The sequence below is a fragment of the Gobius niger genome (genome assembly GCF_951799975.1).
Source record: "Gobius niger genome assembly, chromosome: 18".
NCBI lineage: Eukaryota > Metazoa > Chordata > Actinopteri > Gobiiformes > Gobiidae > Gobius > Gobius niger.
Window position 1 is genome coordinate 9,971,350 of NC_136869.1, and position 12,992 is coordinate 9,984,341.

The 12,992-nt window shown below is 40.6% G+C and overlaps 2 protein-coding genes across 2 annotated transcripts in view; both read left to right on the forward strand.

Moving 5' to 3' along the window:
• The first annotated feature begins 574 nt into the window (after positions 1–574).
• ptchd1 (patched domain containing 1) overlaps positions 575–12,992 on the forward strand; it is a 28,697-nt gene continuing 16,279 nt past the window's right edge. The window contains exons 1-2 of the mRNA XM_079576567.1: positions 575–909; positions 4,325–4,864. Coding sequence (XP_079432693.1) covers positions 4,448–4,864 — 417 coding nt within the window. The 5' untranslated portion in view covers positions 575–909; positions 4,325–4,447. The remainder of the gene's footprint in view (positions 910–4,324; positions 4,865–12,992) is intronic.
• LOC306977812 (E3 ubiquitin/ISG15 ligase TRIM25-like) lies at positions 11,119–12,789 on the forward strand (the record flags this gene model as incomplete). Its single annotated transcript, XM_079576254.1, has 1 exon — positions 11,119–12,789. The coding sequence occupies one exon, from the start codon at positions 11,119–11,121 to the stop codon at positions 12,787–12,789; it is 1,671 nt and encodes a 556-aa protein (XP_079432380.1).

The window sequence follows — 12,992 nt, forward strand, 5'->3', positions numbered from 1 at the left end:
CAGGGACTCATCTGCAGATGTGGAGTTGGGCTCATGATCAGAATGAATGTGGGTCAATGGAGGGAATTCAGAGCATCAATCCCAGGGAGAACGTGCAAAACAAAGGCAGTCAGGCGGCCATTCCCAAAGTCAGGAGCCCCATTATCCTTATCCACAGGGGGCCCCCAGTAATAATTACACCCTGTTTTAAAATGTACACACATGTTTCACAGCCTAAAATAACATGCAAAGGAACAAATAGCAATGAATTAAGGCTGCGACACATTTCTTTTCAGTTTACTTTGAGAACCACTGCTGAAAGGTATAGATTCACTGTTGTATGAAAGCGCTGCAGCCTTCGACCATTAAAGTCTGAATATAGAGGTCAGAGGCAATAAATAGTGGACTGTAATCATCCTGTCAGTCTTTGTGAGAGGAGACCCATTCACTTGTAGCGCATGTGGATCATCTGCATTGAAGCGGCGCGAAAAAGCCTCGAGGAAAGGACTGACGCGCTGCTCGAGAGGGCGGTGCTAGTGCGGAGAGAGAGAGAGAAAGAGAGAGAGAGAGAGAAAGAGAGAGAGAGAGAGGGGGATATGGTCCAGCAGCCACCGGGATACGGTAATTGAAAGCCGGTTTCCCCAAAGAACTGTAGACACTCGGCTCGCAGACACCAGAGACAGCCTAAATAGACCGGCGCTGCTTTCGCCCAAAAAACGCGTGGACGAGCTCAATGCCAGTGAGAGAAAAACGCGTTTTGGGGGTAATTTGAGAGACCAAACCGGTGTCTCGCTGTGCTCCATCCTGCGCACTACACCACTGCCACCGGGCAGGTCTGTGGCGTGGCGGTTTAGGGTGGAGCTGAAGCGCATGAAGCCAGGAGGAGAGATGGATAATGTCCCCGCTGAGGTCCCATGTCTACGCGTAAAGGTATGCGATGAAACTTACAAGGCATTTCCACGTGCAACCTGTCCGAGTTAGATCATGCAGTACCTGTAGGCCAATAGTTTAGCCTTCACAAAAGTCTCGGGGAGTCGCCTAGATTTTCTCAATTAATAAGACCACCGAGCAGGAATTAGATCTAGTTTTTCCATATTTTTTTTTTTGTAGGCTACAATTATGAGGGATGCATTGTTTGTTGTATCCATTGTTTGGTTAGAGTAGAAACAATAAAATACATACTTTTTTTCTTGAAAATATGCATTTACACAATTAATTTAAATATGTGTTTTGTATCAAAACAAATAAGGTGAATACATTTTCACTTGAATGAGGCAGAGGCACTTTTTGCAGTGCTGTACTTTGTGTCAATACATTAATATTAATACAGTTTTATGATTCCGAAGTGTACTCAGCCTAAAGGTAATTACAGTACAGTACAATACAATATATCACACAACCGAAATCACTGCAATGTCTCGAGTCACTTTGTTTTCAAACATGAGATCTGTCATTTCCTGCTGCTTCTTCATTATTGGTTGAAATCTTGATTTAGATGAGGGATAGCAGGCTACAATTACCGTGCTCTACTCTTTCTTTAATTCTGAAGACATACTGCTGAATGGTCATTGGCTCTGGCATTTAGACTTACTGTACAATAAAAGGACGCCCTGGGAGAGCATTAAGCCCCCGCGAGTAAAGCCTCATTCATGCTCGCTCTCTCTGCAACCCACTCCTACAACTTACTCAGTACATTTCTTTAAAGGGAATAAGCTGGAGTACTTCTTAACCATTTTCTAATTTCCTTTAAACGCTATTTGCACAGTTTTCCCCAGGAGCAAGATTTGCGAGGTCCGTGAAGCTCCAGGAACTCGAACAAAAAGCTTTATAATGAGCCATTTTCCCAAGATAGATCTCATCGCAGAGCACTTTCAAGCTATATTTACCGTTTTATTCGTTTGTGAACCAGACAGTTTTCACGTAACACTCAAATTGGCAATTTGGCTGTGACCTGTCATTAACCTTTCAGCTGCAATAAGCTGGACTTTATTACAGAGGAGAGGTGCTCAGTGGCAAGTTATTTCAAATGATGGAGTCTGCACGTCCTCTTTTATCTGATGCAATGATTTTATCGTGAAAATCCCCATTTTGTTGTATTATACTGCTTTTATTGTGACAATCCCTATTTAGTTATATTATGCTGCTTTAATTGTGAAAATCCCCATTTTGTTGGATTATACTGCTTTTATTTTGAAAATTCCTATTTAGTTTTATTATAGTGCTCTTATTGTGAAAATCCCTATTTAGTTGTATTATAGTGCTTTTATTGTGAAAATCCCCATTTTGTTGGATTATACTGCTTTTATTGTGAAAATCCCTATTTAGTTGTATTATAGTGCTTTTATTGTGAAAATCCCCATTTTGATGTATTATAGTGCTTTTATTGTGAAAATCCCCATTTTGATGTATTATAGTGCTTTTATTGTGAAAATCCCTATTCAGTTGTAATATACTGCTTTTTTAGTGAAAGTCCCCATTTAGTTGTATTATAGTGCTCTTATTGTGAAAATCCCTATTTGGTTGTATTGTTGTGCTTTTATTGTAAAATCCCTAGTTGTAATATACTGCTTTTATTGTGAAAATCCCCATTTTGTTGTATTATAGTGCTTTTATCGTGAAAAGTCCTCAGTTATATTTTACAGCTGTTATTGTGAAAATCCCCATTCAGTTGTATTATAGTGCTCTTATTGTGAAAATCCCTATTTAGTTGTATTATAGTGCTTTTATTGTAAAATCCCAATTTAGTTGTATTATACTGCTTTTATTGTGAAAATCCCCATTTTGTTGTATTATAGTGCTTTTATTGTGAAAAGTCCTCATTCGTTATATATTTTACAGCTGTTATTGTAAAAATCCCCATTTATTTGTATTTTGACATTTTTCCTTTTGACCTCTTACCCCCCGGCCTGAACCGAGAACATTTTCTCCAGCTCCAAAGCGTTGCAGTTCCAGGGCTGTTTCGAGCATAGTTACGGCTCGACACTGTTTTTTTGGGAAACCTCGTCCGATGTTAAAATATGAATCTATTCTCTTGGCCGAAAAAACAGCACACATTTCACTTTGAAAAATAATGTTCTGGAAGAGCAGCCAAATTACGGATGAGAAAAAGCATCATCCAGGAAAGTAAAAACGATGATGGAAAAGGACTCACAAAATCACCAAAAGAGAATTACTTAACGTTCCCAAGGCTCGACGATATATAAATACAGAGTACACAAAATACCATAAGAGCAGTCAGTTTCATACTTATAGTGCAAAAGTGATGTATGGCATGTTCACTGTATTACATTATCTGCCTTCATTATCACAAACAATTGATATTTTTTTGGGAGGGAGTTAAACACAATGATGCATAAATCTGAGCTCATTAGCGGTGGTCCAAACTGCTGACTTTTCTAACACATTTCTAACATTCTCCACAGGGATGAGGTATGTCTGCACAAAGACAGTACTGTAGCTGTGACTGCACATTTTCTCCAGTTTGGCATTACCCAAATATAAAAGCCGAAAAAGTGATAAAAAGTGCCAAAAAATGTGCGAAAAAAACTATAAAACAATGGAAAAAAACGATCACTCTTGTAGGTGTTAACTTTCAAATGAGGCATTACCCTGTTGCTTTCCAGTCAAGAAGCTTTTAGATTTGGGTAAAGCCGAACTGGAGAATATGCTCTCCGTTCAGGTGCGGGGTTTAGTTCACAACTAAATGTGGATTTTCACAATGACAGCAGTATAATAGCTAAATTGAGATTTTCACATTAAAAGCAGTATAATACAACCAAATGGGGATTTCAACAACAAAAGCACTATAATACAACTCAATGGATTTTCACAATAACAGCAGTATGATATAACTAAATAGGGAGTTTCACAATAAGAGCACTATGATATAACTAAATGGGGATTTTCACAATAAAAGCAGTATAATATAGCTAAATGGGGATTTTCACAATAAAACCTCTATAATACAACTCAATGGAGATTTTCACATTAAACGCAGTATAATACAACTAAATGGGGATTTTCACAATAAAAGCACTATAATACAACTCAATGGAGATTTTCACATTAAAAGCAGTATAATACAACTCAATGGAGATTTTCACAATAAAAGCACTATAAAACAACTAAATGGGGATTATCACAATAAAAGCACTATAATACAACTAAATGTGGCTTTTCACAATAAAAGCAGTTTAATATAACTAAATAGGGATTTTCACAATAAAAGCACTATGATATAACTAACTGGGGATTTTCACAATAAAAGCAGCAGGGGGTAAGAGGTTAAAAGGAAAAGTGTCAAAATGGCACGATTTGTCTTCATTAGTTGTGTTCTTATTTGCAGTGAATGGCTGGTCCGTGTGACCCGGGGCCCCTGTGTGACCGCCCCCTCTGACCGGCCTCCACCATCCGTCGCCACCTGCCCTCCGCCCCGCTGGCCGACCCCCCATGCCTGCTCCAGCCCCTCATGTTCCGCACTGTCCCGGGGCGGTGCAAGGGTCGCTGGGAGAGGCTCGAGCCGCCGGCCCGCTCTAGCATGCTGCGGCAGGTGCTCCACGCGGGGCTCCGGACCTCCTTCCACGCACTGGGACGCTTCGTGGCCAGTCACCCGGTGTTTTTTGCGTCCGGGCCCGTCCTGTTGGCCATCCTCCTGGGGTCGAGCTTCAGCCGGTACCACGTGGAGGAGGACGTGGAGGGGCTGCTGGCGCCCAAGCACAGTCTGGCCAAAATCGAGGGGAATTTAGTGGAGAGCTTGTTTCCGATAAACAGGTCGAAACATGCGCTCTACTCCGATCTGCAGACCCCGGGGCGGTACGGGAGGGTCATCATCACCGCCAAGAAGGGGAACGTGCTGGACCCCCTGCACATGGACGCCATACTCAAGGTACATGCGTGTTCCTGTTGTTTGAGAGAAAACACTATAGTCTAGGTACTTTTCGTCAGTAAAAGTACACTGCTTGACCAAAAACTAGCTGTTATGATCTTTGGTATCCTCGGTGACCAGGTTATTCCATCAATGGGTTTCTTCTTCCCTGATAGATACAGACGGCATCTCGTCATAGAAAAGGGGCGTGGCTTCGCCAAGGAAAAAAATAGAATCTTTAGAGAAACACAATTTTTCACTCTTTTTAGACATTTTCTGGTGGAATATGAACTTATTTACCACACATAAATAAAGTCAAGTGTAAATCGGGCCCATATGGATATTTTCTCACAGCAGATTGTTCAGTAGAAGTGGAAAAAAAAAACGGCAGTTGTAGCTCGCGCTAGCTAACTGTTAGCATTAGCCCGATGCTAACATGAAGCATCAAGTTAATATTCTCCGCTATTTATGTATTTATGGGCTGTTGAACCACTTTGCTCCTCTCCATGTCTTTGTATCTTTATTTAGTAGAAAACTATATTCATAATTCAGCATTTGTTAAAGTAATTTTTGAACAATTAGAGATAGATTATATTTTTCTCCAAAATGTTTTCAACCATGACCATTTGTGGGCGATTCCAGAGATGCCGTCTGTATCTATGGCACAGGCCTAAGAGGACAATGCCAGGATTCATCATAAAATTGTGAGATGTTTTTTTGTTTTTTTTCCTTCTCATTCTCAAATGCTCTTGTGTGTGTCGGCTTTCTGTAACAAAGAAGTGAATTTATTTATTTATTTCTGAATTTTAAGCGATCCGTCCCATTCTCTGTATTCAGAGTACGAAATGTTGCCTTCAGGAACAAGGCCCCCCGCTGCTCAATCTCAACAGATTTAAAAACTCTTTTGTCCCGGATTCAATTAGGCTGTTGAATCAGTCTATTCAAAGATGAACTTTGATAGATGTCAGAACAATGGACAATGGACATTCTCTATTATTGTACTCTTATAGAATGGGGCAGGCCTGTTGCATGTTTATATATTATTTATGTTGTCTATATGTATTGATTTTTGGCTGCAGCATGGGTGAATAGCCCCAGACAAATTTCTCTCTCGTGGGAAAATAGATCTTATCTTATATCTGACAAAGCCTCATAAGTGAGAGAACAAATGACTTGGGCTGGGTAGGGTTATGTTTTTTTCTATACCAATACTTGGTTTACCATACCTATACTTACTACTGATACCTATACTAAAATATTTGTCAACAAGAACCATAAAACAGAACAATAGCGTTCATTTATTCCATAACAGACTATTTCTTTTAAAGTTGTATCATTTATTTCAGCTGAAACAACCAAGTGACTTCCTTTAAGGCTCTCCCTGGACAAACTGGTCTCTAAAGATATTTTGTTTAATTGCTTGTGATACTTTCAGTTTTGTTTACCTGCTTGTGATACTTTCAGTCAAGGCAACTCAATGCAGTCGTGCTTTGGTTGTTATTATACTGAGCTCACTCCATTTTTAGACCTACGACGATGATAGTCCTGGTGTTGATGCTGACAAGAGGGATCAAGTATCAGTAAAAAAAATAATACTTATAAAAGGAAAAGTAAGACAGCAATCAGGTAATTACATTGGCAGGGATGCACCAATGCTACTTTTTCTAAAACCGATACAAGTACTTTGGTTGAAGTACTTGCCATCTTCAACATACTTACTTTTTCACAGCAGATTGGTTTGTAATTACTTAATTTACTTATTTACATTTCTTTAAAGGGGCTAGAACGCAAGTTAGCCATTTTATGCTCACTACTGCCACCTCAGGTCATATGTGTAACTGCACCTTCTATATTAAGCTTGTGCATGATTGCCGTCATTTAGTGACAGTGCAGGATTTTAGAGGCAGTTGTGGTGAACAGGTCTGGGCTCATTCTACACATTAGGACATTGTTGGAACATGTAGGGGGAGGAAAATACTTAATTTTAACATTTTTAAACTCCGTATAGTCTCTTTAAGTAAAGTAGGCTACACTTTAAAGAGAAGTTGTATCATATATATAAATAATTGTACAGATGCCATTTTATTTTTTCATTCAATAATACAAAGCTCCTCAATGCCTGTGCTTTATTCATTTATGTATTTTTATTTAGCAATAGTATTGAGATGTTACTTATTACTGCAGCTAAATGGTCTCTTTTCATCTTTTCTACAGCTCTCTGTGGATTTTCTCCTGTGTTTATAGCAACTTAGCGAGTAGCTACAGCATTTTGATTGTTATCCCATTTCTCAATATGGACATGCTGTATCTCTTTAATTTGGATTTTCGGAGAACTTTTTAGTCGCTGGGTTAGTTTTTTCAGATGAATAAGCCCCTGGGCATAAAACAGCATAAGTCTCGCCAAAACAGTTAGCGGCTAGTTAGCAACATTAGCCTGTACCTTGTAAACACTGCAGACTCCACGTTGCAGCGCTAACAACATTTAGCTCTGGTTAAATCCAGCACAGACTCTGATTTAGGGAGTGTTGTCTGTAATAAATTCAGCTCTATGTGGAATATTGTATTTCCACAAAAGAATTCTCCAGTTTGTTGCTATTTTCTCGTAGGTATTGGTATCGGTATCGGTGCATCCCCGTGCATGGGTATTTAGAGCAGTGGTTCTCAACCTGGGGGTCGGGACACATTATTTGTTCGTAGTTTAATGAATTTTATTTCAGCCATTTGTTTTTTTTCTTTGTTTTTAAGAATTATGAGGCTAATGTTCCTATTTCTCACTGTGTGACCCAGGCGGGGGGTCACGAACCCCTTTACCTGTTATAATGGGGGTCGCGGCTCCAAAAGGTTGAGAACTACTGATTTAGAGGATAAAGTGATTGCTTCTTGATTCAAATCCACGTCATAAAATAAAAACAAAGTGTAATCGGAAACTACTATCAGGGACTGTTTTATACTAACGCTGATCAGGAGCTGGAGCTGTAGAATTTGTATTACCCTGATTCCCCCCAGGCTATTTTCCTCTCAAAATAGACAGCATTGCAAATCAGTGCGCTTTTGTTTGAAGAAGCCCCAAATAGACAAACTCCGGCTGCATATAAGAAGCATTAGCATGTTTAAAGCATAAATTGTTAAGGATTGGGTATTTCATTCACCTCCCCTGTGAGTTGAGGGAGTGCGACTTCTTGCCAAGACCTCAGATAATCGCTAATTAAGGGCGCTGTGATAAAAGTGTGGCATAATTTGCTGATTGCCAAATAACACCTTTTTTTCTTCTTCTTCGAACTGATTTCCCTGCAGAAATGTGTCATCAACAAACCCCCAGCAAGTAAATTAGTGAAACCAGCGCTAGTCCCCAACACTTTTGGGAAAGAATTTAGTTGCAGTTTGAGAAGTGTTGCACTTTCTGTTACATTTATCATTCGCCGTATGTTGATATCACAGTCCACTTGAAGAACGTGAAGCCTTTGCCATTTCTGACAATTACAGATGCTTACGATCTGATTGTGTTTACATAATCTTTCAGCTCGTGCAAGAATTGTTATCGTAAAGAAACTGGTGGTGCGTGGGCGCATTCATCATTCATTCATTAATCTGCAGTAATTGCCTTTGTATAATTTAGAGATCATTTGATTAATGAGTCTTTTTGTCCTATTTTGAGTTGGTCCTCATTTAGAATGAAGTTAATCACAGTTAACCCCCATTTAGACCTGGTTTAGCCCGAGCTTAGACAGGATTCCGACTAGAGCTGGGCGATGAGTATCTCAATATTTTTGGGGACTTTGTCGATTACCATGAAGCAGCAATATTTGTGCTTAATTTACATGACTTCGCTCAAAAAGATAAAACATGAAACGGCAGAAAAAAAACACAGTCCACATTTTTTTTTTTTTTTACAAATGTTTAAAAAAAATAAAAAAAATCCTCCATATCCATCCATCCATTTTCTTCCACTTTTCCGTTGCCAGGTCGTGGGGGCAGCTGTTGGAGCTGCCCAAGTCATATTGCACCAGCCCCCTATGGCTCCTCCTGCAGGTGGTAGGTCCATGGAGGACGGCCTCATGATTCTAACCGGGCCTGTTGGTCTCTCATAAGGGGCTTCTGACCCGCTCTTAGTCTGACCCGTCACCTAGGAACTGTTTGCCATGGGAGACCCTACCAGGGTCACGAAGCCCCCGAGAACAGAGCTCCTAGGATACATTTGGGCACTCAAATCCCTCCATCTCATTAAAGTGGCGGTTCCAGGAGGGGTCCATTTCTTTCCATAAAAAAAACCCTCCACTTTCCCCCCTATTAGATTATTATTATCATTTTTTTTTTTTTTTTGTACATTTTTCCCCAATTTCCCCCACAATTTTTGCATTCCACCCCAGTCCTTCCCCCCTGTTTTTACATTTTTTTTTACACATTGTCCCCCACCATTTCTTTCACATTTTTCCCACTTTATGATGTTTTAATTATTATTACTATTATTATTATTATTATTATTATTATTATTATTATTATTATTATTATTATTATTATTATTATTATTATTATTATTATTTTATTTTGTATTATTTTTTTTTACAATTTTTCCCCAAACATGTTCCTCTTTTTTTTACATTGGGTATGGAGTAAACTTGCTTATCTTGCAAACAGAAACTTATTATTATTCTGTAGATGACCATATTTGGACATGTATTTGGACATGCCTGGTGATTAGCCAACTTTTTTCGGAGCGTGGATTAATGTGAAAAAAATTAAAACCACTGCTGCACCACACTACTGTACTGATCATGCTCGTCCCAAACCTGTCATGAATCTGTAAAAAAAAAAAAGGCAAATGAAAATACACAGCAAAGGAAGCTCGTATAGAAGAATCACTTGTGAGTCTTCTATATGGGTTGAACTCATCACAGAGGAAAAAGAAAAACAAAACCGAGAGCACCATTCCCTGCCAGGCTTGATTTGTTGACTCTGTGAAGCTCTAGGAACATGAACAAATGGCCTGTGCAATTTCGAGTTTATTCATCTGTAAACTACACGATTTCTGTCACTGCACTTTGATATGCAAAGTATCTCTATCTAAATGTATATCGTGATTGATACGGACGCTGAGCTTGTTGCGTTTCTCATGTTTTCTTACATTTTATCACTGTGGACACAAATTATGCATAGCAGTAAACAAGCAGAGATTTGCCAATGTCTGGTGGTTCTATTCTCTGATTGATTCATGCCAACAGTATAAAACATAACTCTGTTAATAACAACCCACTGGACCTTTCTCATTATGAACCAGACTCTTGTTATTCTTAATCACATTTTCTAGATTTAGCCTGATCTACCACGAGCAATTATCCAAATGATTTTATGAAGTTATGAGAGTAAAATACCAAGCTGAAAGTTTTATTTAAATACTGTTTCCAAGCGAGTCCCATAGACAGGCTCTGACCCTAATTCAAGGACAGCAAGTGCAGCATATGTCCATAGAGAGAAGCCACTGGGGCGGACTGGATACTGCTGTGGATGACGAACTGTAAATGTTTAGTGTTTTAGTTTCAGAACATTTCTGATCCCATTGCATATCAATCTCCATTGTAAAGCTTTTGTTTTTTACATATGAACATGTTTTGAGATACGTGAACTCCTCCACTTGAGGCAAGGACTCTCCGCCAACATCTTTCCTCATTCCTTCTGGGGTTGTGAGGTTTTAGTTGAAAACCCTCTTGTTACTGGGCACGGTCGTGTAGTAAGTACAATATTGCAGGCAGCAAAATATTCTTGTTACATGTGATAAAAAAGCAAATATTGTAGTTTAGACCTTTATGCTCTTGAATTAGTTGAACTGCTTCTGCACAAGTTTGAAATGCACAGAGTAAACCGACTCTTGATTTTAATATCATTTATTGTGTTGAATAATATAAATGCTCTTTGCCTCTGTGCCTCTTTATGTCTCATGGTGTTCTAGGAATAAAGCTACACTTGGAAACACTCTTGATTTGACAACAATTCAAAATATTGTGCAGTGGAATGGACCTCAAACCATGAACATGAAGAACAAAGGAAAGAAAGGAATGTGGGCAAGGCGCATTCAGATGAGTTTGGATGCGGGTCTAGTTCTTCCAGCCTGTCAGAGTCTCATTAAAAGGAGAGGTATGAATGTACGTCACAAGTTTTATACTTGGCTGTTCAACCTGACATAGAAAGGAGGCAGAGCCTTCTCCTAAAACTGGCACGTTCCTGCTCCGCTCGTCACTCTCCGTTGAACTCAAGAGGAGACTGTTGCGCTCACAGCAGACATGGCACAGAGAGGTGTTGAGCTGGACTCTGTTTCCTGTTCCATCTGTTTGGATCTACTGAAGGATCCAGTGACTACTCCCTGTGGACACAGCTACTGCATGAACTGCATTAAAGAGCACTGGGACCTACAGAACCTCAGCTACAGCTGTCCTCAGTGCAGAGAGAACTTCAGCCCCAGGCCGGTCCTGGTTAAAAGCACTGTGTTAGCTGATTTAGTGGAGCAGCTGAAGAATACAGGGCTCAGAGCGCCCCCCGCTGACCACTTGGTGGGACCTGAGGATGTGCCCTGTGATGTGTGCTCTGAGAGGAAGCTGAAAGCTGTCAAGTCCTGTCTGCAGTGTGTGGCCTCATTCTGTGAGAGCCATGTCCAGCCTCATTATGATTCTGCAGTGTTACAAAAACACCAGCTGGTGGCGCCCTCCACCAGGCTCCAGGAAAACATCTGCTCTCAGCACGACGAAGTGAAGAAGATGTTCTGCCGCACTGACCAGCAGCTCATCTGCTTCGTCTGCTCTGTGGACCAGCACAAGGGCCACGACATGGTGACAGCTGCAGCAGAGAGAGCCCAGCAGCAGGCACAGCTGGAGCCCACGAAGACCCTGCTGCTGCAGAACCTCCAGCACAAAGAGACCGACCTGGAGAGACTCCAACAGGAGGAGCAGGACATCAATCACTCTGCCCAGACAGCACTGCAGCTCAGTGAGGACAGCTTCAGTCAGATGATCTGTCTCCTGGAGAAAAGACGCTCTGAAGTGGAGCTGCAGATCCAGTTCCAGCAGAAAACCCACCTGACACGAGTCCTAGAGCTTCAGGACCAACTGGAGTGTGGCGTGAAAGAGCTAAAGAGCAACATCTCTGAGCTGGACGCACTGTTCCTCACACCAGACCATAACCAGTTTCTACAGCTTTGTCCTTCACTGTCCACAGACACACAGAGGACACTGTCCACACAGACAGAGACAGACAAGATTAAGAAAGGGCCCCAGATCTCCTTTGAGGATGTGACCACAGCTGTGTCTGCGCTCAAGGACAAACTCCAGGCCTGTTTGGGAGAGGGCCAGACCAACACCTCACTGGTTCCAAGTCCAGTCCATGTCCTCACAGCGGAACCGATCACCAGACAGGACCTCTTACAATATTCACAGGAAATCACGCTGGACCCAAACACAGTTCACAGAAAGCTGTTACTGTCACAAGAAGACAGGAGAGTAACAGTAAGTGAGAAACAGACTTATCCTAAGCATCTGGACAGATTTGGTTTCTGGTATCAGGTCCTCAGCAAAGAGAGTCTTACTGGCCGCTGTTACTGGGAAGTGGAATGGTACGGGGTGGAGGTTGTAATAGCAATCTCCTACAGGGGTATTATCAGAAAAGGAGATTCTGAAGAATGTAGATTTGGAGACAATGATAAATCCTGGGCCTTAAGCTGTAACCAAAACCGTTTTTCTTTCATGTTTAACTCGCAAGAGTCCCAGGTCTCTGGTCCAATCTCACCCAGAATCGGGGTTTATCTGGACCACAGTGCAGGGGTGCTGGCATTTTACAGTATCATCAAACCCATGACCCTCCTCCACAGAGTCCAGACCACTTTCACTCAGCCTCTCTACGCTGGAGTCTGGTTTAAATGGGCACATACTGGAAATTCAGTATATTTTCTTAAACGGAAATAGAGCTTTGTTCCTCACAGTTAGATTTTGTCTTTGTGTATTTTACGTGACTTATTCTAAAATATATATGTAAATATACATTTTCAACAGGCATATTCATGTTTTCATATAACATTTGTAACTTGACTTAAGTTGATGAATAAATCTGATTCTTGTATATATATACATTTGTAATAATTTTACATTAAATTGGGTTAGAATGTGGT